At 38.2% G+C, this 25,544-nt stretch overlaps 1 protein-coding gene across 3 annotated transcripts in view; it reads right to left on the reverse strand.

Moving 5' to 3' along the window:
* The window catches only part of LOC138140000 (nucleolysin TIAR), a 235,537-nt gene extending 226,944 nt beyond the window's left edge, over positions 1–8,593 (reverse strand). The window contains exon 1 of one of the 3 annotated variants that reach the window (XM_069060647.1): positions 7,914–8,593. In XM_069060647.1, the coding sequence (XP_068916748.1) occupies positions 7,914–8,000 (87 nt within the window). In that variant the 5' untranslated portion in view covers positions 8,001–8,593. The remainder of the gene's footprint in view (positions 1–7,913) is intronic. The other 2 variants (XM_069060648.1, XM_069060649.1) reach the window with 2 other exon arrangements.
* Positions 8,594–25,544: the final 16,951 nt, after the last annotated feature.

The raw sequence follows: 25,544 nt of genomic DNA on the forward strand, positions 1-25,544 counted from the left end.
TTTCCACATTAAAGACCTTTTTATAAATGCAAATAACATTTCCAAGAAACCTTCAGATTTTTTTTTAATTTCCAATTTCTTTCCAAATCATTGTAATATTGAGTTCCTTGTTAAGAATAATAACTCCACCCTCCTCACAACTGTAAGAACGAAATAGACGAACTGGTCTCTTCAAGATCCAGATTTAAACATAACTGAAGCTTCGTAGAGTAAATTATTCAAAATTCTAACAGCAGACTTTCGTAATCAAAGATAAAGGACCAAATTGAATGTAGACTCGAGTATACTTGCACGTTTTCATCGAAGTCTGTTTTTCTTGCAGTATGCAGCTAGTTCTAAACTTACTACTTGGTGTTAATATTTGTCAGTGGAGGGTGCAACAACGTCGTGGTCGGTTTCCCCACTTCACTTTTATTATCGGAAGCTGAATCGTCCACACTTCACACACAATTGAAATTGGAGCCCCCTTCAGGGCCCCGCTCATTTCCATGCGGGCCACCCCGGCTCTCCATTCCAGGTGATTCCACAAAGGCTTACACATCTCGTAAAATTTAATGCATACATGAAATGAAGATGAGTACCGTCGGGGAGTTCGACCGGCTCCCCAATCTCTACCGGTCAGGGATTCCTCTCCTCTAAATTATTCATAGGTCGACGGTTATCAACTAACGTCTCTCAGATTGATCCGGCTCGGCCAATTTTTATTAATAAAACCGGCATGCATGTTGCGGAATGCGCCCTTCGCAACCCCATTTTTCAGACTCGGAAGTAATCAGTGCGAACGGACGAACCAGCGGTAACTCGCTAATGGTTCGGAGGCGATTTCTTTATCTCGCGGAACGATTAGTGTTTGGATATAAGAGCGAGGGTTAGATTTCCAACGGTTGAACAAAATAAATGACTGTTTGCCCGTCAAACGACTGTATAATGCTGTAAAGGTGAGCGTCATTGAAACTTGCCGCCACCAATCGATAACTCGACATGTGAGCATCGCCATGGACAAAACAAAAGTACATAATCAGCTATGTGGACCAATTTCGATTCTCATAATAGCCGAATTATTATCCCACAATCTGAAACTACAGCTAACGAAACCAACACCAACCATTTCAACCATTTTTGATGCGTTCTAAAAAACGAGATCTTTTGTAAACTAGAAATTAGAACTAGTCGATCTACTTAAGACTGTTAATTAGTAGAAAAGTAAATGACTGGATGTAGATATGTCTGGAGAAATAGAAGTTGGTCGGTTTATCGGTGTCATGTCTGTATATGGCCATTCCGAGGGAGACTTTCGACGGTCCGAAGGCCATATATCTCAAAGTACAAACGCTGTTTCTTGCGTGACAGTTTTTGTCATCCAACAGCACATCCCTTAGCTTCCATTGTGGTTTTCTGGCAAACGATACAAGTGCCACAATTCATGGCGTCCGAGAAACAAACATGCAATTTTTTGTCGTCGGGGACACTTTACTGCCACCGCTACAAATATCGTACGAACTTGACCAAACTTAATCTAATAACAAGACAATTAAGAAACGTTGACTCGAGCCAAATTATGATTCGCAAGATTAATCGAGTTAAGCTGATTTGAATGTGGCGCGGACCTGCATCTGTCGGCCCTTCACGTACGTCTATTTACACCTAATGTCAAGGGCTTAAGGGTTAGGGTTCTAGTAATTAGTGTGCTATTTGCCGTCACCCGCCTATCTCCAAGGAACTGATTCGCAAACTCCGATTTACTTCATCGTCGATGCAGGGCGCGCTGCAGGCGATTTTAAATGCTAATCCGACCGATGTGTCAATTAGGGGTGCACTTGTAATTTTTTATTTTTTTTCATCCCAGATGTCATGACTTTGACCCTTTTAATCAATTAATTAATTATTTCAATCGACGCAACAGAATTATTTGAGTTTTGATGCAGATCAAAGTAGCTTGGAACATCAATGAACAGATGCATTAACAAAAACAAAATCGTCAAGCAATCAATCAAATTGAAACACAATAATGTTAATACTTAACTAATCCTTCAGATGTTACATTTTACCTGAACAACTATTTGATGGTACATCAAAAGAAATACAATCGGAATAAATGAAAAAGCAGCTTATGGAACACTCAACAAAAAATTGTTTTCAAATCAGACAAAGAATTCAAACCTGGCCTAGACGATCATTAAAAATTGTTTTCGAGACTATTTTTCTGTCTCAGAATTAATTAATTGTTTATTTATTTTATTATTATTATTATTATAAAATATGAATATTTTTGTCACGAAAAGTACGTATGTTTACTTTCGGGCTTTGTAGATTCTGGTTTAAGCATTTTGATTGTTTTGTCGTTTTATTATTATTTTTATTTCTTAAACAAAGTCTAAATAAATTCTGAATAGTTCAAAAATCTGCTACCAGTTAATTGAAAAATAATACCTAATCAGAAATTTGGAGCATTTGAGAGCTTCTTCTTGCGAATTGTTTCCTCAAAAAGAAATAAAACATAGTTGCCTTTGAAACTTGTTGTCATTAGTCGGTCAAAATGGTAGAAGTTTTCATAATGATCGGATGTGGGAACAGAAGATGAAAAGTCAACTTCATCAACAGTGTGCTCATTTCTGATGAGTCAACTTTCTGCTAAAATGGACATATTAGCCGTCATCACCGTAAATATTGGTCGGACAGAAATCCACATCGGATGGAACAGGTTGATACGCAGAGTCCACAAAATGTAAATGATCTTTGTCATATTATATTGATGCTCACCATATTCTCGCTCCTTTGGTTATTAATAGTAATTTGACTTTTGAAAAATATGTAGGTACAACTTAAGAACTTAAGCAAACTACGAAAATCGGGTTACCCCAGCTGAAACCAAATGGTTTCAACAAGATGAAACACCACCCCATTTTGTACGTCAAGTACGCTAATGTTTAGATGAAATTGCGGGGAATAATTGAATAGCCAGCTAAGCTAATTTTGAGACACCCTGTACATGATAATTATCGAAAAAAAACCGTTCCTTTCAAAAATGCTACATTTAACACTTAGTCTTATTTAAAAAGACATCAAATTAGCGTTGAATCTCAAAAACGGAAGACGATATAAAAACTGAAAAGATTACAAATGCTCCTAACATTCTATCAAATCTCGAGAAGTTTCCACAAACCGTTTTCAAAATACAAATTTAAATGTATCCATACATTTTAGCAACCAGAATTTAGCGTTAATGGAAAATCGTTACTTTACTAATAATTTATAGCTGACTCCATTATTTATATTTATCAAACATCTCGTTTAAATACAATATGCACATATTGCACTTATCGATCAATGATTTTTTGTTATTTAGGGTTTTTAAAAATTTTATTATGTACGCTCAAGGTTACCATGCGAACACTATATCCCGTTTAAGTAAACAATTTACGAATTAGAATTGGTAGAAAATAAATGAAAAAGAGGGTACAGAAAGCAATAATGAACAGTTTTCATTCTCAAGGAATTCAGTCGGAAATGCGAGTGGAGCGAAACAAGTGTAGCACCACAAGACTGACATTTTTGTAATTGATTGTTACAAAGAGAAAAGAGAAGTTTTGTTTAAAGTAGTAGAAGAGTAAAAATAGAGTGGGTCGTTTTGTTAATTCCACTCACTTAGTCAAATAACTTAGTCTTTTGATGGAAATCATGGAAAGAAAATATTAGAAGTTAGGAGAAATGTCAGCTAGTTGTTTGAGCGAAGTGAGAGTTCCACCGTTTGTTTTTCCTTAACCAAATACTCATCAACACTGATTATACAAAACGAAATTAATGAAAATCAGCGAACCGCTTGATTAGTTGGGTTATTAATCATTTCTCGAGTTCAATTTTGTGTGAGGAACAAGAAGACTGCAAATATTTCACCCTTGGAAAGTACACGATGACTTTCGTAAAATAACAGAAGATAACGATACGATTTAGCTTCGCAGCATGTCTGAAAACTAATAATTCAAGTAATAATGTGATAGGTGGGGGCTAAGCAGTGGCCCCCGGCATTTCACTTATAAGATCTTGCTATAGCAAACTGGCAGACGTCAGCCTCAAACAACAACTTGGAACCCTTATATTTTAATTACGTTTCGTCTTAAAGGCCAATAAAGTTGAGTTAGCTCACATCTCACAGCTTCTTCACTTCGTAAAATGGCATTTTACACACCCCTTTGGTTCCCCATTATTTCCATTATTTTGGCTAAATGCGGCCGAATACGTCGACGGAACGACTTCAATCCGCCTTTCCGTGTCTTGTTAAATAATCAGTTGTGGAAGTCAGTGCAGGAGAAAACTGAATGTTCAAAGTTTCCGGAGAATATCAACTAATTTCCAAGCGACTATGCAAATTAATTGCTTTATTTTATTCTTCTTTCGGAAGTGTTTTTCAAATGCTGCAAAAATATTGCTTTAATTAAAATGCGACAAAAGTTGTAACGTTTATTTTGATTAATCGGGGAAATTGCGGCGTCAAGCAATTTTTCGACTAAATCTGAAAAGAAATTTTAATGAAAACATCTGCTTGTAAATTAGTTTATAAATTTATTAGATGTTCCCGGTATATCGTCGTTAAACTGTTAGGGAACGGTAAAAGGCTAAAAGTTAAGACAGTAACCAAGATCCCCTCCGCAGCTCCGTGGCAATTTTCTAACTTTTTAACGAAATTGTTGAAATTTGTATTCCCTTCAGCAGTAGAGAGGGTTTAGATTTTGCAATGTAGTTTAACTCTACGACACTTGGAGAGTTATTCATGTGATTCCGGTGCATTAAGTTGCGGGATGGGACATTAGCCGATTTCACTGTACCAACAAGGCATTCAATAAATCGCTTTTGACGCACAAACTTTTCAGTCGACCCTAAAGGGCACACGACTTCAATTTCCTGTTTTCTCCTACTTTAAATATTTATTAAATCAAAGGTAACCCAACTGACAAAACGAAAATAAAACACTCACTAATTTACAACCTAAATCGTAACCTTTAACCGTAAACTTCACAAAGACAAATTAAAATTTGAATTGAAAGTAGTTGAGTAACTTGGCAATCAATAACTAAGAGCCATATGACATAATAAGATTAATAAGTCATTTCATCATGTCTCATTTTAAAATCGTACAGCTTCCATTATGCTGATGTTTGTTTAAAACTAAAAGAATATTATCAAATATCTGTATCAATCCTATCAACTTTATTTTTTCCTTCATCAAATTTAACTAATATGAGATTTATCCTCTTCCATCTTTGAAGAATAATACTTTTCAAAAAGTAAAAATATTTTCAATAATTTTAAATGGCCATACGAAAAAATAATATAAATAATATATAATATATTTTATACAGGGTGTCTCAAAATTCGCGAATTCCGAATTCAGAGCGTTGTAGTGGATCACTTCAGTAGTCTAAATATAAAATAAATAAAAAATCGGGACTCCTCCCACGAAGATATATTGGTTTGAATGTGCACTCTTTGAAGTTAAAACAATTTTTTGAAGAATAGCTTTGGAGTAAAAAACTCTTACATTTTTGTAATTTTTCTTAAAAATGGAACGGCAACGTAGCTAGAATAGTATAGTAACAGTGGATATGAAGGCTGCTATGTATTGAATAAAATTAAAGTGCTTATATCATATCTTCTTCAGGAAAACCGATTTTTTTTTTCAAGTATTTTTCGAGCTCCACTGGGCTCTTCCCTACCACTCTCTGAATTCGGAATTCGCGAATTTTTAGGCACCCTGTATAAAATATTTTAATGTGGAATTAACCAGTTTGTTCAGGCTTTGCAAATTCACCACAAAAATATTGTTAATTATTTTTTTGGCTAATATTACACAACCTCTGATTTAACAACTATCAATAGAAATAAAAAAGAATTGCTTCTTGATTTGAAAAATAGAAAACATTTTAAATATTGAATGAAATGTTTCCATCGAAAAACGAAACTGACAGGTTTCACGGCAACACCACACCTCATTGTGGTTTCTACAAATAACAGTTGTGCCTATAGAATAATTTGAAACACCGTTTATCCCTCCTTTCCGAAGTTGTGGTTCAGAAGTTGGTAAGATACTTTCGTAGAGCATGTATAATCTAACACGTGACATGTTTAAACTTGCCGGTTATATCAAACGCTGTGATGACTTTGATGAGCGTACTCTCGACGAAAAAGATTACAGATTCACTCGAAATTACAAATGCAAATACGTCAAAATCACTAGCCGTAAAATAGCGAGATTTGAATTGGAATTAACTCAAATGATTAAAAAAGAGCGATCGGAAAGTAAATTAAAAACTTCAATCGTCATGAATTCTATCAAAATACGACCTTACAGTAAAGTAAGTCATAACGAGTTTTTTTGTAACACCGAAAACAGTTTTACAAAGATCACTTTTATACCAGAACTATTAAGGGGGTAGATTATTATTGTAACAACATTTGGGAGACAATTTGAAATTTAATTTTCAATGAAATGACAATACCAACCCAATTCCATTAAAATAAAAGTCACTAGATAATTATTTTATATTTAAAAAATTAAGTTAATGAAGCCGAAGTAGAAAAAATAGCATGTTACACTTGTTTCACAAGACATGTTGTCGAACTCGTTCCTTTAGAGCACTCCTCACTGCGTTCGTCGTGCTCTAAACCCTCTCGTTCGACAATAGACCGTCTTGTGCAACTCGTATAACAATATAATGTTGCATCAACTGATCTTCCAGGAAATTTAAAGTTATTAAGGATAATACGGTAAAACGACGCATGCGTAGTTTATTGTTTACATGTGTCACGTAAAGGTTGTTTTGTACGAAAACTGGACCGTGCACAGTTGAAGATCATATAACACGTGCAATTCTTCTGAAGACATTTTCAGTAAGAAAAATGTAACACTCGCGTCTAGTAATCAGTTGTTTATCTATTTGCCACACTTAATGATAACGTTTTACTATAAATACATCGCCTTAAATTTGGATTTAGGACATGCGATGCTAAATTGTTTTTGAACTAGCTATCAATATTTTAAAAATTTTCGACAATTTTGAATGGCAAGTAAAGTGACATTTTTGACCAGATTGCCATTTAAAACTGTCACAATTAATTTAATATTGTTATGGAGAATTATTAGAATAATGTAGATATTTATAAGAAAGTGCTCATTAAAAAAATACTCTTCCAACATAATGATTTATATTATGTTTGCGAAAGATTCAATAAGAAAAATAAAAGAAAAACAAAAAAATATATGATTACACAAGAGAAAAGCTTCAAAATCAACTGCTCGTGAACCTTTGTAATCATTCTAAGAATGAAGATGGTGGGTAAATTTGACACCACCAAATTCAATTGTTATGTGGTTTCCATAAATAAGAGTTGTGCTTTTGGAAGAATTTGAAATACCGTTTATCCCTTCTTTTAGAAGTTGTGGTTCAAAAGTTAGGAAGCTGGAGAGTTACTTCGGTAAAACAGGGTATGATCTAACACGTGACTCATGTTTAAACTTGTCGGTCAAATCAAAGGCCGTAGTGACTTTGATGAGCGCCCTACCGACCAAAAAGATTCCACATTCACTTCAAATTGCAAATGCAAATATGTCAAAATGACCAACCATAAAAGAGTAGGGTTTAAATCGGAATCAATTTGTACGACCAAGAGAAGAGTGGTGATTTCTACCAAAATCTGATATTCTGGTTTAATCGAAAATCTTTATCGTACAAGAAGTTTGAGGTTATTAAAGATAACAATATAGAGGGACGCATGCGTAGTTTATTGTTTACATTTGCCATATGAGTTATTTTGACAGAAGCTGTAAGTAACAAAGCTGAATGGACTGTCTAGGACGCAGACCAAGAGAAATTTCTGCGAGCCCTTGGTCAAATCCGGTTAACTAGAGAATGTTTTACCTTGGAGGGGCTACAGTTGTTGGTGTAGAGTGCACCGGCCGCCATCGGCGGGGCATAACTAGGCATGGAGAACGGAACGAAGACCATGGGTGTGTTGTTCGTCGCCACCTGAAGTTCAGCCGTATTGTTGTTGTTGCAGCTACAGGCCGTGACCAGTAGCTGCGGAGGTTGCACCCGTGCAGCCGCCGTGTTGGTGGTCGAAGAGTCCTGGTGGCCTTGACAGTGGTGCGTCGGATACGGCTGGTTGCGAGCGGGTCCGGCGACTCTGGTGCGGACCGGGCCCGTGGAGGCGGTGCAGGGGCTGGTGGCGCGACGCGGCTTCCACACCGCGCACGGGTACACGCCGACCAGGCTGTAGCCCACGAGGACCGGTGTTGGAGCCAAGGCAACTGTTTGCGGTGTCCTCTCGCACGAAAACCGGCTGCAACGCAGCTTCCGCCTGTGGCTCGGGGGTTCACAGCATCGCCGGCACTTCACAGCACGTCACACGTCACACGCGGCACGCGGTCCAAGCGGAGTGCGTCGACGAAGATGCGTGATCATGACACGTGGGGCGCAGACTGGGTGTCAGTGCCGGCTGGTCAAGCGGGGGTGCAGGGCGCGGAATCGATCATGTCGCACTGATTTCTGCGAGATTTTCTGATCGGCGCGTTTCTGGTCGCAGCCGCCCGATAAATAAGCAGCTACAGAACAGCTCGGACGGCGGAGGCCGGAGGCGGCAACGCGCGCTCGCTAGGATGAGCGCGGCGGGCGTGTCGCAGGCTCCCTGAAGCCCAACGCCAGCGCAATCAATGAAATATACACTACACAGACTATACAGTGCAGAACACGGTCTTCGCCGACAACTCTTCCACCTTGCGCTCCACGTCCGTCGGGCCCCCACGTCGATACAACCCGACATGAATGAACCGCGCCGCGCTTCCTTTTCCTACGCGACTCTCCTCATCAACCCTCCGATATTCCGAATTTCCACCAGAAAGTAGTCGCGCCCGCGAGAAGAATTAACAACCCTAAATTATTCACGGCGCATACAATTTATTATTTCTCTTAGGGCAAGTCTGTCACGACGATTGCAATCAATTTGCCTCTTTTACTTCCGACCTCTCCGACTTTTTAATTTTAGACAGGATTTAAAGCGACTCGCCATATGCCACATTTTATCTTCACGCTTTAATGCACCAACATTAAACAAGACACGACAAAGAGAAGACTTGTCAAACTCGATTTTATCCAAATAGGGCGCTACAAATCAATCACAACCCTCGTCACAAACGCTGGCCCGCGACCGGTCGCCCTCCTTTCTAACCAACTTTAATTGGATCACTCGTTATCGAAAAATCAACAACCCCTTTAAGATTTTTCAAAAAAAATTATATCACCCTTTTGCACGTGACGTCCCACAGCGCGTAATTCCGTTCAAATACCGAGAGGTGAATACTACACTAATTAATTATTGCTTGTTACACCTACACCTACACTAAAATCTAATAACAGGTCTGATGTTACCAACAGTAAACCAATTAGTGCACCATCTACTATTTCAAAACTTTTAAATAACGCAACTCTCATTACTGTTTTATATTTAATGCGCTTCACCTGTTTGTTTAAAACGATGTCATTTCTTCTGGGACATCCAAAGCTTCCATCTAAATTTTTTAATTCTAAATGACCGCTCGTTTGTGGTGGTTGAAATTGTTTTCTTTTTTATTTTTCATAGCGGTTCAGAGCTTTGGTTTGATGGCACAGTCGGGTAAGTCAGTTGATGTGGCTTGCTTGAATGGAAATGATGTGTATATGTGACTAAAGTCGGATGGGGGCGAAGCGCTCGGGAGCCGTAGGAAGACGCGATAGGCCCAGCATGTTGCGAGTATCTTACTTGATTTATGCACCTTATAAAGAAAGTTGCCACGGAATGCGAAAGCGGGGTCGTGAAACCACTTTGTTGCAATGAAATGAAGAGGAAAATGAGCTTCAAATGAGCGTAACTATTGCAATTTAACATCGCACGCATTCGACTCCTCCACCTCATCCGACGAATTAATCCGGGCCGGATTTTCCGCGGATTTTTCGTCGGAGGAATCGACGGTGCAGGAGCCGTCTCGGGATGCAGCGGCCAGCGGCGTTATCGTGGAAGGGGATGTGCAAACAAAATGAATAAACAAAAGCCGGATTACGGGTGAGCTTTGAGGGGTTCTCGCTAGAGCAAATACATCCTGACGCGCTCATGCACGAAGCCGCATCGTGGTGTGCCGCGTCGAATGTGTGCAGGACACGTATAGTCCTGGAAGGACAGCTGGTAGACCGCATCGGCCTCCTATATCAGACCAGCGCAAGCTGTCGATAGCACTAGACCTGTTGTGCAAACACTCTGGCCACGCGCGTCGATGGAGAAAATTGGCGAACTTAATCGATGGACCATCGCAAACGCGTCGCGCCGATACTTCACTCGCTTGTTCTTGCACTTCTTCACGGGTCCCCTCCTCGAGGGACTCCCGACACGACCGACAGTTGACCAACTACACACCCGTGTACAACCGGTGGTATTACTCATTACGCTAAACCAAACAACCCCACAACATTTACAGCTATGCTCGATTCGCAACAAACAAATAAATATACCGGGTGACTGACGAAAAACCTTTGACGCTGTATCTTGCTTATTTTGAATAAATGACACGTCAATGACACACTGTATATTTTTTTATTCCTTCTTATAGAGAATTTTCTTCTGAATATCAATGGATCAAAAGAGAAAAACAATAAAATTAAGTATTTTATTTAAAAAAATTCCTTTTTGAAAATTTTGTTCCACAACAACCTAGTTATTATTATTATTATCATCAAACTGTTTTGACAAATGGCGTGACTGACAAATATCCAGAGCACACTTAGTCATTTCGAGCATTCAGAATAAACTTTTCTCTTGTTTACTTTGGTCACTTGATTTTTAAATTTTTTACATTAACTCCTTATTTTCTTTACTTTTGTTTAATGTATAGTTTTTTGCATTTTTATATTCAGAAAAAAATCTGTAATATCGAATAAAAAGAAGACAGTGGCATTTGAAAAAAAAAACAACAAAAATATTAATTTAGTTGGTGGTATTTTCAAAATTATTTTGCCCCTCATAGATTTGTAAACCAGTCCTAGACTGTGAAACAAATTTATTTATAATAAGGAATCATAATACATATGTATGTAATAACAAAATTTGAACATGTATTCGAAAAAGACAGAGACCAGTCGACGCTTGTCAACCTAATCTCATTATTACGTACTAATTTACGCTAAATTAATATTATCTCGACACAAAATAACAAAAAATAAATTTAAACTTGCACTCCTGCCTTATTGCGTGACTCTTATTCGCCGATAACTCTCTATCATTAACTCGCTGCGTGCCGCCAGCTGTCTCCTTTTATCCAATCCGTTCCCGTTCGAGAAACACCTTGTGGAGTTCACCGGATGATCGGGATCTGATGGCATCACATCACCTCCGTTGGCGACACAGGCGCGGATTCGCGAGAGCATTCATCTGGACATGTGGTGCAAAAATTTGGAAGAAGACCAAATAATGAGTTCTTCGATAGAATTTAAACAGAACAAAACGAATTAAGAATGAGTGAAATCTAAGACTGTGACTACAAGAAATAAACAAGCGAGAGGTATTAAATAAATCAATTTTATATAAATCAGGTGAATCTGCTGTATGTATACTTAACGATTTTTGTTTTGAAAACCTTATTATGGTTAACGTGTACATATACAGGGTGTTTAAAAAATGCCGCAGTCAAACTATTGTACAGTGTTCAGAAGCATTTGGTAAGTGAGGAAAAAAATTTAAAAAATTCTTGGTGCTAAATTTCGCAACTGGATGTACCTATCTTTAAAAAATTGAAATAGTTTCATCGATTTTTGCATAATTTTCAATAATTAAAAGAGGTAAATCGCATTTAATATTAAAGACCACAGAGATTGAGTTAAAAATTATTATTAATCATTTAATTCGTATTTTCTGATTTTTTTTAATTATTTTTTTTAATGAATATTAAAAGATATATAATTAATCCACTTAAGTACATAACATTTTTGTTTTACAACACAAAAATTTCCAGTAATAATGCGGAATCTAGAATATTAATACAGGGTGTCCCCAAAAAAGAAGACGAGTCCATAACTCCGTTATTTATCGGAAGATTTTAATTATCTGTACACCAAATTGAATGGTTGTTAATAGGCTACAAAATGACCTAATAAATTCGAGTATAGCCCCATGGGCTTCAAGGATAAACTGTCAAAATATTTTTTTTCAAATGAGATTACATATTTTTTTTAGTAATTCTGATAGAGATTTTTATTCTGAAAACAACAATGTATCACAAGTGTACACTTAAATACCAAAAATTCACAAAAAAAAAATGTAAAGAAATACTACTATCGTCTATGTTCCATTTTGCGCTAAACATTGGTGGCATATTTGTGCAATCCTACATGTTATTATTTGTCATTTGTTTTTCCAGCTACCTTAATTTGGTTATTACATTATAACGCAATGCATTTTGATAGCTTTTCGCTTGGTGTTCATCATTTGTTTCAAAAGTTAGTGTTATTTTTTTTTATGTGAAGTTATACTTGTGATACACTGTTGTTTTCAGAATTAAAATCTCTATCAGAATTACTAAAAAAAAATATGTAATCCCATTTGAAAAAAAATATTTTGACAGTTTAGTCTTGAAGCCCTTGGAGCTATACGTGAATTTATTAAGCCATTTTGTAGCCTATTAACAACCATTTAATTTGGTGTATAGATAGTAAAATCCTCCGATAAATAAGGGAGCTATGGACTCGTCTTTTTTTGTGGGACACTCTGTATATGTATTAATTTTGCAAAAACTCATTCATATTTGTGTGTTCACATTTCCGAAGGGAAATGGATACCTAACCTTGATTACTATACAACCACAAATTGAAGGGTTTTGCTGTTCTAAACCGAGTAATCAATACTAAAATCAAGTGCAAACTAATTTCAGTTTTGAAACAGCGTTTCCATTGAAAATGATTATTACAAATTGTGTTAGCACCACTTCAACAGACAAAATGTTTGTGGAAAATTCAGCTTACAGTGTGTGTTTGTTTAATAAACATTTTTTGAAAAGATTTAAATTGTAAAACCAATTTAGAAAAATAATTAATTTTATCAAAAACACAATTCGATATGGACCATACGTGACTTCCACGTCCTGAGATCCATTTTTCAAAATAATCTTAAATTATAAAAGTTCTAGTAGAATCCGCCAGAAAGCCCTTATTACACAGCACTGGGTCTGGTCAAGAGTATTTTGGAAAATGTTACGAATTCACGTCTAGCACAATAATATCGCATTTAATGTAACGATCGCTCACCGTTGATTTTACGCCCGTCGAGAAAACAACTTTCTGTCATAAATGTCTTTTGTCAACAAGTTTCGAACAGAACAATTTTTTAAATAAAAATGCGCCACAAAATGCACAAAATAGTTATTTAGATTACAAATGCGGTAGGCTACATTTTACAGCGCGAGGTTTTTAGGTTGAAACACGACCGCGCAGCGGGAGTGTTTTAACAAAAACCGAGCGATGTAGTGATTCCTGTAGTAGTTTATTATTGTAGTAATTTCTCGGTCGTAATTATTTTTGTATTAATAAATTAATGAAACCCACCGAGTCCGTGACAGATAATCAAAATACAAATCCAACATTTTCCCTTTGTAGGAGTGGGAGTTTGTAAGTTTTTCTTTATTATTTCATTAATGGGGGCCAGACTACACCGATGGAGCAATTAGCCCGAACATGCTAGAAAATAGCATGAAATAAGTTTGACGAAGAAGTCGGCGAAGCGAGGCGGTTATGAAAGAAACGTTGGCCATCGCTGAAACAATGAGGAAATTGCAGGCAATATGAGGCAATTTTCTCGACGAGACGATATTTCGTCCACCAAAACGGCAACGGCTAGCCCTCAATTAACGTGTTTTGTTTTATGACAAATATATCAATTTGAACGTTGCGTGACAAAATTTCAGTTGCGGAGGTCGTTAAATATCTCGGGTTGATGATGTAATTTCACGGTGGTGGTTAGAATGCAGCTTGCTACTTTACATCAAGATGTCATTACTCGCCTTAATTAGAGCGATGCGTTGGTAATGCGTCATATTGGCGTTATATTTTTAGTCCGAGACGACAAAGTGATTCAGGGGTGGAACGGTACGCGCCGCCACCCTATCCCGTAGCTCTAATACGTTCAAACATCTGAACCGTTTAAGTAGAAATCTTAAAAGAAGCATCTTGATGCGCTCCCCAGCCGCTTGGCCCCACTTGGCACCAGTTTCTGTCGTCTCCCCAATCCTCCCCTTCTGCTTCTTCCGGGTACCGTTGCCGACTGCCGGCCCCGGCTGCTTGATTTCCCTCAGGGTCTCCCGTTTTTGTAGAGCGCGATTATGTTAAGTGGATATGAAATTCATTGCTTCCTGTCTCGTACTGTACGCCAATATATTGACTTTCATAAACTATCAACGTCCTCAAAGAGCGAATTTGCTGCACCTTCTTAACACCTTTAGAACCAAAAATAAAAATCTGTTCTCAACACACGCACACACGCGCAAGTACAAGTAAGCAGTCAAAAGTCGGACCACTTTCTGACCGGAAGAATCGTCGGAAAGACAATTTTGTTGTTTCATCCGAGCGTTTTAGAATACTCCATTTGTTGGAACTAAGTTACGAAGTGTTTGCCTAGAGTTGTGAATAAAATTATGTTAGATGTTGTATACGTGACCAGTGAAGTTACATCAAAGGGGTAGATGACAGATGTAGAATAAATGTGTAACCACACCTACGAGCAACTTCCAAGTGACTTGCACTAGGCTTGAAAGCACACTTGAGCTGTCGTGAGTTGAGGTTTCCGTATACTCACCCCTGCCACCTCCCGGGCCGAATTTAACCCCACGGGTGTTCCCGCAGGTTCCGTTAACTAACATTGTTCGAGACAAAGTTTATTGTAAACATGTAGTAAGTCCTGCATTATTAAAACGACTTCAGAATTGAATTTTATCTTTCGATTGTTGGAGAAAAAATTCGAATCGATCGCCGATAATGTCATTCATTAGTTTAATGGAAACGGTCTAGGCAAATTTTTCCACCGGAAATGAGAAAGTGATAAATTGGTGTCGATTGTGCGAATCATTTTAAATAAAGTTTTATTTGTATAGTGGCATGTTACAATAAGTCTTTGGTAGCTGTAATTTATCAGAGTTTCCTTTCAAAAATAGGGCAAACAACAGAAACTTATTAGCGATGTCTTTTCGCGTGGCGTCTCTTTAATCCATTGTATTCTTTAGAAATATTTATCAAAAGACATGAGGATAAAATAATTTGAAAATTTCATCAAACGAATCGCCGTCTGAGTAACGAGTTGAACTCGTTAACTTGATTCTTGCCATTTTTAAATGATCGATTCTGGTTTTTCCAGAACAAATTATTTCCACATGTCGGTTATCTGCAAAGAATTTGTTTTTCTTCTTTGTCGAGTGATTTTATGAGATACTTGTGATAATAATCAGGAATGAGGAAAATCGGAGGAGAGTGTGACTTACGTTTTGATTAAAATAGCGCTGTCGTTGTGGAAAAATGAGGAAAGTGTTGTGGCTTTCGAGAAAAAACTAATATAAAATCCACACAAAACCATCCGTGAAGCCAATAAAAAGAAAGCCCCGTATAATACATAGACAAAAGTAAACACAGAAAGAAAAGATACAAAAATAAAATTGAAACATATCCTTATGGCCATAATCGCCACACGCTCGCAAGTTAATGGTCCATATTCCGACGACCATGTCGACAATATGGTTGAAGTGGCCGGTCTCGCTTTATGGACCATCACCATTAAGTTACTGGGTCCAAAGCTGCGTATTCGCAATGAATCATATCTGTTGTCATAATAAGATATCTTTGAGAACGGCGTTAGGCATCTGGAATACATCTGCCCCCAAGAATAAAGACAAACACGTGCAAAAAACATAATACATGGTCCACCCTTTCAAGATACCAACGAACATAATTAATGACTACATAAATAATACGAAAGAAAACACGGAGAATGCTTTATGCAACCGACCCAAAAAAATCCAATAGCGCATTAAAAGAATTGACTTTATTGTTATATTTCAGTATCATATGTTAGAGGAAAAGGGGAAATTCGAACCGCAATCGATCATAAGCTATTTCCGGTTATTACGAGATGCAATGAAGCGTAAACGATTCTTAGGGACGATCAGAAATGAAATAATATAGTACCAACATAGATCTCTAATTCAGATAAAATACGTTTATAGACGTTAAAGGCGGTTTCTTTGTGAGACCTATGCTGCTTGCAATTCGAATAAATGAATAAGAATCCGCCCCACGCCCTTTTCAATCGACGATCCGAGAAATCGTCATCAACTCATCACATACTCAAAGAAAACAGCCGGTCGGAAAATAGCGATTAAAAAATCAGACGCAATTTGTGCTGAAAGGGTGGAAGATGAAAAATTAATGTCGTCGAGGGAGGGAAATTGGCGTTTGGAGAAAGAAACAATTGATCGCTGATTATTTGTCAGGTCGCCTAATTCACAAAAATTGCGTCGACCAAGTGCAACGGAGCGTTCAATTCTTAATTTATCTCGGGGAATAAAAAGTAGGCACCCTCTTCGAGTGTTCCGACTCGATGTAGACTTATTCTTTCCCAATTGATGAATAATCAATTACTTGTTTTACAAGCGGGGTCGTCAAATGTGCGCCACCTGGTTTGTGTTCCTTCCAATTGTGTTCCCTCGTTCGCCCTCGATGAAACCGTCTCGATTGGAGCAGGTGGTATTTCCCCGAGATGTCGAACCCCAACGGCGACGTATTAAAAGTACTCTTATTTATCCACTACGGAATATTTACCGAAAGGGTGCAGTGTGCGATCAAGTGGGGTAGGTAATACTCTCGGAGAACGTGTTGTTACGGAAGCTTAAAGGGGATTTTCCCTACTTGATCGTTTTTCGAAGCCGTGAATAACAAACATTTTTCGATCTTCGTAATTATAATCAAAATAGGAATTTCCCAAACAAAATTAATTTTTAAGCGCGGATTTAAACCGCCGAACCCTCCCAAAATCATTCTTCTGGTGAATAATAAGTGTGGACAAAAATTGACTGTCGCAATCAATCGATCCATCAACTTCGAAATCAAAGTCGCCGCAAAGGTAATTAGTTACACAATTTGACCCTCGCTGCGGAACTTCTCGATTTGGCGGTTATATTTAAAATTCTCCACAGTTTACTTAAGGCTAAGCTCCCTCAGTTCCAATCAGTAAATCAAGATAAAGTCCTCCTGCTTTAAAAACACCGAAGCTCCCCCCGGGGCACGGGATATCTGAAAGGAACGGTGAAAAGGACCCGAGACTAACGCGATGAGATATTCAGGACTGCTGAAATATAGACGAATATTCGGATCAAATTTAACCTTGTATATATCATGTTTGCACTACAAGAGATCTGTAATATGGCGTTCACTAGATATTGGGGGATTTATAGGCCATTTCTGATTCCCTCGTCCTATTCATGTTTTCAGACTTTTCTTAAAACATGAATTCGCAGATTGCGATGGGATTCAACGAGTTGATTCCTACGACGGAAGGGTGCACTCTCCGCATTGCACCCTTCGACATCATTCCACCAAGCAAAATATAACATTCCCACCCCATTCCTTCATAACGAAAAATTATCCACCCAGGAACGCTGCACACCAAAACCTGATCTAAATAAAATCTAATCGTCGCACCACCTTGGTATATTGTAAAACTAGCTAGAGATCGCAATAGTTATTTGTGTATCAAGGCCAAAAAGTGCATCTTTTTCGTCCGAGTCCGGGTTTTCTAGCAGAGGCGTAGCCGTGGCTTAAAACAGGCGAAGACAAAAGGCACTTTTTGACAAAGATGCACATTACATTTTTTAGGCGACCGCACGAACTACAAAGCAAAAGACATCATTGAAAAATGTATTTTCTATCTACTTTTTTCAAATCAGCTTGTCAACAAAACGAGAAAGTTACTACTTGCAATACAATTATTTATTTACATAATTTATGGTGACAGGACAAATATTCTGCGATGTCCGGTGGTGTATTAGACATTTATTCATCACCTTCGCTGTTGTATTAGACATTTCTTCATCACTGTTGCTATCGACTATATGTACCAAATAAGCACCAGAAACGATACAACAGTTTTTCGGGCAAATACTTTGGTTAAATTTAACTGTTAAATATTCATTTGTTTTCAGTCGGTTTACTCGTTCTTAACCTACTAAACAGACCAACCGATGGCGCCAAGTTCAGCCTCCGAAAAGTGCGTACGAAAAAGTGCGTCCGAAAAAGAGTTACTTTTCGTCCGCTTGGAAGTACGTAAAAAAATACATTTTTTGTACCGATCAACACTTGTTACCGTTTTCAAATTAGTCAGTCAATTTGTTGACACATTTCATCTCCGTCCTGCTAATTTTGATTCGACATTTTCATTTCGTTCTATTTAAAATTTCCCCTTCCCGATTAATTTATTTCGCAGTACCTACAACTCTAATATTCAGGGGTTTTCATCCCCAGCTCCGTCTAATATATCTGAATCACCCGGCTTTTTCCCTAAATAAATTACTGCTTAATTATTAGCATATGTGAACCACCTACAATGTGGTAGATTTTCTTATTTAACGCACCTAACGCTGTGTTGGAGTGTTATTTTCCGGCTACATTGTGTGCACTGGCGCAGAAAAAGTCATCTCGACGTCTATTTTACTTTTTCGGTATTATATGTTATAATTAAGTTGTGATAGGAGGACAGTGAGGGAGATGGTAGCGTATAATACAATACAGATTGTCAGTCAGAAGACGAAGAAGAGAGAAGGAAGCAACTGATGGACGAGAGTGGTGGTCAGCAGCGAATATAGTTGTCTCTGTTGTACGTTCCGGGTCTAGTGGCGACGTCCTTTCGGCGTTGCTCTTACTATGTGCCCTCCATTAATCATCCAAGAAGCGGCTTTAAGGACACGTCTAGATAAGGATGTAAACATCACAGATGTAACAATGGCCGTGTGAAATGTTAGCTACACTTGAAGACGAGGAAAAGAGTAAAAAATAATCCGGCTGGAATTTAATCCTTCGTTGGGAGAGGCATTATATATAGTCAATTAAAAGTAAATCGCTAAAACAAACGCAAAAACTAATAATTACTGTGTTTGGAATCCTGCGTCCGCTCCTGGAGCGCGAGTTCTGTAATTACCCGAACAAAGTGTGGAGATTTGGAATTATTCAGGATTATGCATATGCTGAATAATACACCATCCAAAATACATTTCGCGCAACACTAACTCCAACTTCGCGCTACCACAACAAGAATTTTTAATTTCTCGCCCGGAAATAGTATCGCTGACAAATAGCGTGTAAAGCGTTACTGTCACCGACAGACCCGTTCGCCCTCGTTTACTCTAGTGCACCTCAACTAGTGGTACTGACATGACTTTTAGTATGGATTTATTAAAATCTATTTAAGCGCAGTCTAGTCCACTGAATGGCTCGTTTCACCAAAACGCTAATAAAACAACTCACTTCGCTCTAAACGCGCACTTTCAGACGATCGACCCATCTACGAGACTGTATTGCTCTAATGAGACTCAAATAAGTCTCACAAAATTTACACCGAGATCGCTAATTTGAATCTTTGCTCTGCTCCAAGCACGACCGATCATCTTAATAATAATATAGTAACAACTAGTTTTAATTAAGATGACTACATATTAATGTAATGTATTAAACCGATAGCATGACATTAAAAAAAATTATAATTTTATTTTATAACGTTTGTTGTATTTAGCGAACATCTGAAGTGTGTACTGTTGGAAAACGAAATGCACGGCGAGCGTCGGCTCCAAAATTGATCCAGATCGCGGCACACTCAATGTAGATCTAATCCGACCACAGTCCCGGGCGAAAAGTGTATGATTTCTACATAATTATTATGATTATTATTATTAGTATTTGGTATGTTGGTTAACAGGTTGTACACCCAAACAAAAACCAACAGTAAACAGCGTTTGAAATGCAAGTAATCTCTTAAATTGTCCAAGGCTAATCACAAAAATATCGCACTCACTACAGTTGCTATTGAATAATGTGCAGGCAGTATAAAGTGGGGAACGATACAGTATATTAGTAACTGCTCGCGGAACATAAAAAAACGACCAGATCTAAGATTTGCCCGAGGCACATTGAAATAAATTTGGGATAACAAGAAGGGAGAATTAATAATGCTGTGTATGATCTTATATAGAAATATCAGAAAACTATCATTACGTCTGATATTGAGAGAACGCAGATTTGCCATATTATAAAGAACACAATTAGGAGTTCCTCTTGGAGGAAATTCAGCAATTAATTTGGTTCGCATTCGCGACAAAAAATTTCTCGAAAGAAAACCATGTACCTTTCTTTCAAATTTTCGCCTGAGAAAAAACTTTCAACGGCAATAGCTCCCTTATTAAACAGCGTATAGCGATGAACCATTGGATTCCTCTCGTCAAGACACTTCTTCTGAACCTAATGACTCTAGCTAACTAGTTTTCTGACAGTAACTGTCAATTCCTTATAAATAAAAAGCTGATTAACGCGGTTATGAGAAAGTAAGTGAAAAACCAATTTTGAATGAACCCGTTTGGAGTATCGCATTTGTTTGTGACATTTCGTTTTATTAAAAATAAGTGATGTAATGATGTAATGCAAATTGTCTACATGATAAAACAAGTTAATTAAATGTCTGGTGTATTCCGGAACGGCCGCATTTATTAAAAGGACATCAAAGCCGTTGTACGGTGTCCGCTCATGCAAGATTTGCATACGCCGGGGTTGGTGATAGGTTTTTGAGCAATTGTTGATTTTCAATGTAGCGAATGCATATAGTTAAGAATCGTTTTGTGTGTAACATGCAATACATATAGATAGTCACTTGAACGGGAAATTTAATTATTCAGAGAATATCTTAGACGGTAGCTGCACTAATTAAGCATGGATCCCTAGAGGCGTGTGTATGTGAATTCCTTAATAAATATTTTAATTCACTTACACAGTTGGTTTAGGCTGGCGGGCGCACAATGGCCCTCGGGGGAAGAAGATATGAAGCCAGAGGCGCGTTGCCGCAAGGTCGTTCCTATTAATTAGCGACATTACGTCTTCGGCTCCCTCCCCATCCCTCCGATCCAGGACGGGACGTTCGCCCAGGTTCATTTACAAAACTCCTGTCGACTTTCCGTTTGTTCCAAATTAGTAGTTACCAAAAACGGAGCATATTTGCTACTTAACTGATCTGTGACGGCCACAAATGAGATGACTACCATTCCCGCTAATTACTGCAGCAACGCTCTTTATTTACTTTGTCTGTCGCTTGCCGGAATATCTCCGTGTTTGCAGAGAGCTCTAATAGAATTTATAAGGGACGACTGCGAAGGAAATAACTGGATGGCGTGTGTTTTTCATTTCGGGACCCACTCGAGTGCATATTCGTCACCCCTGCGTCACATTCTGCCTCGACGAAGAATACTTCCTATAATCCCACCACCGGGTTTCCTTGCCCTCGCAATTACTGCAACCGACAAACGAAACTTGCAAATTTGCTCCGAACTCGCGTGTTATATAACGTATCTCGTGATGGAGCTTATGGGGTAATTGATGTGTCAGTAACGAAGTAGCCGAGGGTGATGGCTGGTCCTTTATATTTACATATAATAACGGTAAACGAGTCTGATGAGCTTGATGAGCTGGTGGTGGAACTAAGGAAGCACTTCGTGGCGATATCTTCGCTCTGCGGCTCTGCCCGGTACAATCTACTTTGCAAATGCTCTAAGAATTGAAATGGGCTTCATTTGCATGTCTTAATGAGCATCTTTGAGAGCAAGGCACGGTCACACGCCCGCATCCTTCCCTAGACGATACCGTTTCAACAGCTCACTTTTATCAAACAAACTTAAATGTCGACGGCGACAAATTGTCGCTCGCCTCCTGTCGCTCACACAGCACACTGAAATCGCTGCTCAACGCAAAACAATCAAAATCTACATAGTCGAGTCAATGAAGCGCAAAAATCCCTAAAACTTCCCAATCCTCCGATTTTGATGATTTTTTTTTCAAATGTGTGTTTTTATTATATTATTTGAAATCAGAAACATTTTGGTTGGGGCACATAAATATTTATATTGTTTAAACAATAGTATGTATGTATGTATGTATATTTGGTACCTATACAGGTTTACAAAGTTATCCGATTTTTATACATTTCCACTAACTTATAATACAGGTGTCCCCAAAAAAGAAGACGAGTCCATAACTCCGTTATTTATCGGAAGATTTTAATTATTTGTACACCAAATTAAATGGTTGTTAATAGGCTACAAAATGGCCTAATAAATTCAAGTATAGCCCTATGGGCTTCAAGGGTAAACTGTCAATTTTTTTTTTTTTTTAAATGGGAATACATATTTTTTTTCTACTAATTCTGATAGAGATTTATATTCTGAAAACAAAAATGTATCACAAATATACACTTAAATACCAAAAATTCACAAAAAAAAAAAATGTAAAAAAACGCTACTCTCGTCTATGTTCCATTTTGTGCTAAACATTGGCGGCATATCTGCGCAATCCCACATGTTATTATTTGTCATTTGTTTTTTCAGCTACCTTAATTTGGTTATTACATTGTAACGCCATGCATTTTGATAGCTTTTCGCTTGATGCTCGTCATTTGTTTCAAAAGTTAGTGTTATTTTTTTTAATGTGAAGTTATACTTGTGATACATTGTTGTTTTCAGAATTAAAATCTCTATTAGAATTACTAATAAAAGGTATGTAATCCCATTTGAAAAAAAAATATTTTGACAGTTTACCCTTGAAGCCCATAGGGCTATACTTGAATTTATTAGGCCATTTTGTAGCCTATTAACAACCATTTAATTTGGTGTATAGATAATTAAAATCCTCCAATAAATAAGGGAGCTATGGACTCGTCTTTTTTTTTGGGGACACTCTGTATAATAACTAAAAACTAAGCTAACTAAATAAATAAAACAGTGATTCAAAACCAAGAACCAATTAACAAATTAGCAATTATCCCTCCCCACATATTGTCCTTCTTCTCCACTCAACCTTCTTCATCCATTCGATCCCTCTTCCATCCTCATTCAACATTTCTTCTCTACTCTCATCTCTCTCTCTCAATTCTACGCATTCATTCAACAAATGCTCTATCGTCTCCTTTTTTTCTCCACACATCCTGCACACTCTAATCCTATTATCCTCATTCCAATATTTATTCTCTCTCTCCTCATTTCCACACCAAAATCACTCTCTCCTTTCTACTCTCTCTTCCTAGGTACTTTGGTAGTTCTTCCGTTATTATTTTTTCATACTTCCCATTGTACCTAGATTCCCTAATTCTCATTCTTATTTCCTGCACTTGCACATCTCTGTCTCTCTGCACCAATTCATCTGTCATTGCTCTGCCTCCCTCTCGCATTCTTTCTATCTCCGCTCCTGCATACCCATTTCTTTCGAAATATGCCTCCCTCTCTTTCCATACCCCTTTTCCTATTTCTTTCCTTTTTTCTTTCAGACACTCTTGCAAAATTCTACACTCTCCTCTCTCTATCACACTCTCCTCAAATCTTATTGCTCTCTTTCCTGCTTCTATTCGTATTCCATCCCTTTTTGTTTCCTCCATCACTATATAGCCCGGTGTCTCTCTATCTACTCTTAGCACCCATTTCAAATATTTTCCTTGCACCCCTTCCAACCCATATTTCCGCTCCATACATCATCACGCTTTTCACCAGACTATCAAACATCATTACTCTCCTTCTAAAGTCATGTCCAAATTTTCTCTCTCCTATCCCCCATACCGCTCCTATTATCTTATTCCCAACCTTTTCAAACCCAACCATTGTGCCCGTCAATCGCTCATAATATCCAATAAAATTTTACGACCTACAACCAAATTGAAACTACAATACAATATTTGAAAAGGTTTTCGATCGATGACAGAACCGACATGATCCTACTTACCCATTAATTTTGTGATTTTAATTGCTTATTATTGTTATTAAATCATACTTTGTTGAGAGAGGTATTTTTCTGTCAGAACTTGACATTCATTAAGCTGTCTAAGTGTCTATGTTTTATGTGCATCATGATAATGCCGAATAATGTAATAAGGCTCGAGATTGCTTTGTGAATTGTCTTTTGGGTTGCATTTTTACCTGGTGGCTGGTCATCTTACGTGAATTTCCAAATTTTGTTAAAAATCCGTACGGAAGTTGTTCGAACATGCGGGAAGAAGTTGTTTTTGTTGTGTCATTGTTGGGAAGCAAGTTTGCGATTGTCGGTTTGTCGTATCCGAAAGAAAGTCAGTAGATGAAACGAATCCGGCACCGATCCATACCTGATGTTATTCATGTGTTGTTCGTGTTTTATGAATGAGCCATTTGTAACACGCGCACGTTCGTTGTCGCACCGCTAGATCGGCTTATACCTCTACCACCGTCACCATAAAATGCGCGAGGATGTCAGGTGGTCCTGCGATCCGGGTTGAAATATGACGGCAAGATCTACATCGTCCTTATTAAAGAGTTTTAATTAGAAAAATCGAACGGGAGCGTCGGCCCGATTTATTTATGCCCAGCGATAAAGGATGGCACCTCTGTGGTAGTCGTGATGAATGGATGCTAATTAGACACCATTAACGGGAGCGGCGTTTGCCACTTGTAGGCTGATGAGACGCGGGGTTCGATCGTTTCTTTATCAGACTTGGCGTTTATTAAAAACGACGATTGCAAAATAACGAGCCGCGTTCGTTTCTAATTGCGTTTTAAAATCGACGGCCTGATGAAGCCCCTCGGCAAGAAGTGCAAGTTGAAAACCTTGACGACCGCAGGAGCTGCGGAGGGTCGCCGCTAAAACCAACATCGGCCGAGAGAAGGGTTCCAGAAACAACACTGACGACCGAACGAAAATAAAACTTAGCACTCGGAACCACCAACTAGTGAACGCTGGTCCCTCATAAAATATGTGTCTTGACACTTTAATTAGCACCATGAAAAACAACCCTCCAAATTTATTTTAATTCACTCCGGACGATGCGAATGCAGTGATCGATTTTGCACGTCGCGGTGCAACAAGAATGTCCCGAGAATGATTAAGGGTTGAAATCTGTAATTAATTTTGGGACTACGAAAAAATTGTGTTGTTAATTGAAGTGCGGTTGCGATTGATAGGGGGAAAGAAGAAATATTTTGGGCAGTGTTGGAGGGGAATAGCTGCAGCATGCGGTGGCCAAGTCCGGAAATGGAGTATTGAGGCTCCGGACTCCGGGTACTCCTCCATATATCCCTTGATGACATTTCCCGGAGTAAATTTTGCTGCCACAAACGAGCATTTTCACTTTCCAAGGCTCGCCCTAAAGTCTTCCGGTGAAATATAGGAAATAAAACAACGCCATGCGGCCACGGCGAACATTCCGTGTTCGGTGGAGACGTGCTCGGG

The sequence above is a fragment of the Tenebrio molitor genome, chromosome X, assembly GCF_963966145.1.
Source record: "Tenebrio molitor chromosome X, icTenMoli1.1, whole genome shotgun sequence".
Classification (NCBI taxonomy): domain Eukaryota; kingdom Metazoa; phylum Arthropoda; class Insecta; order Coleoptera; family Tenebrionidae; genus Tenebrio; species Tenebrio molitor.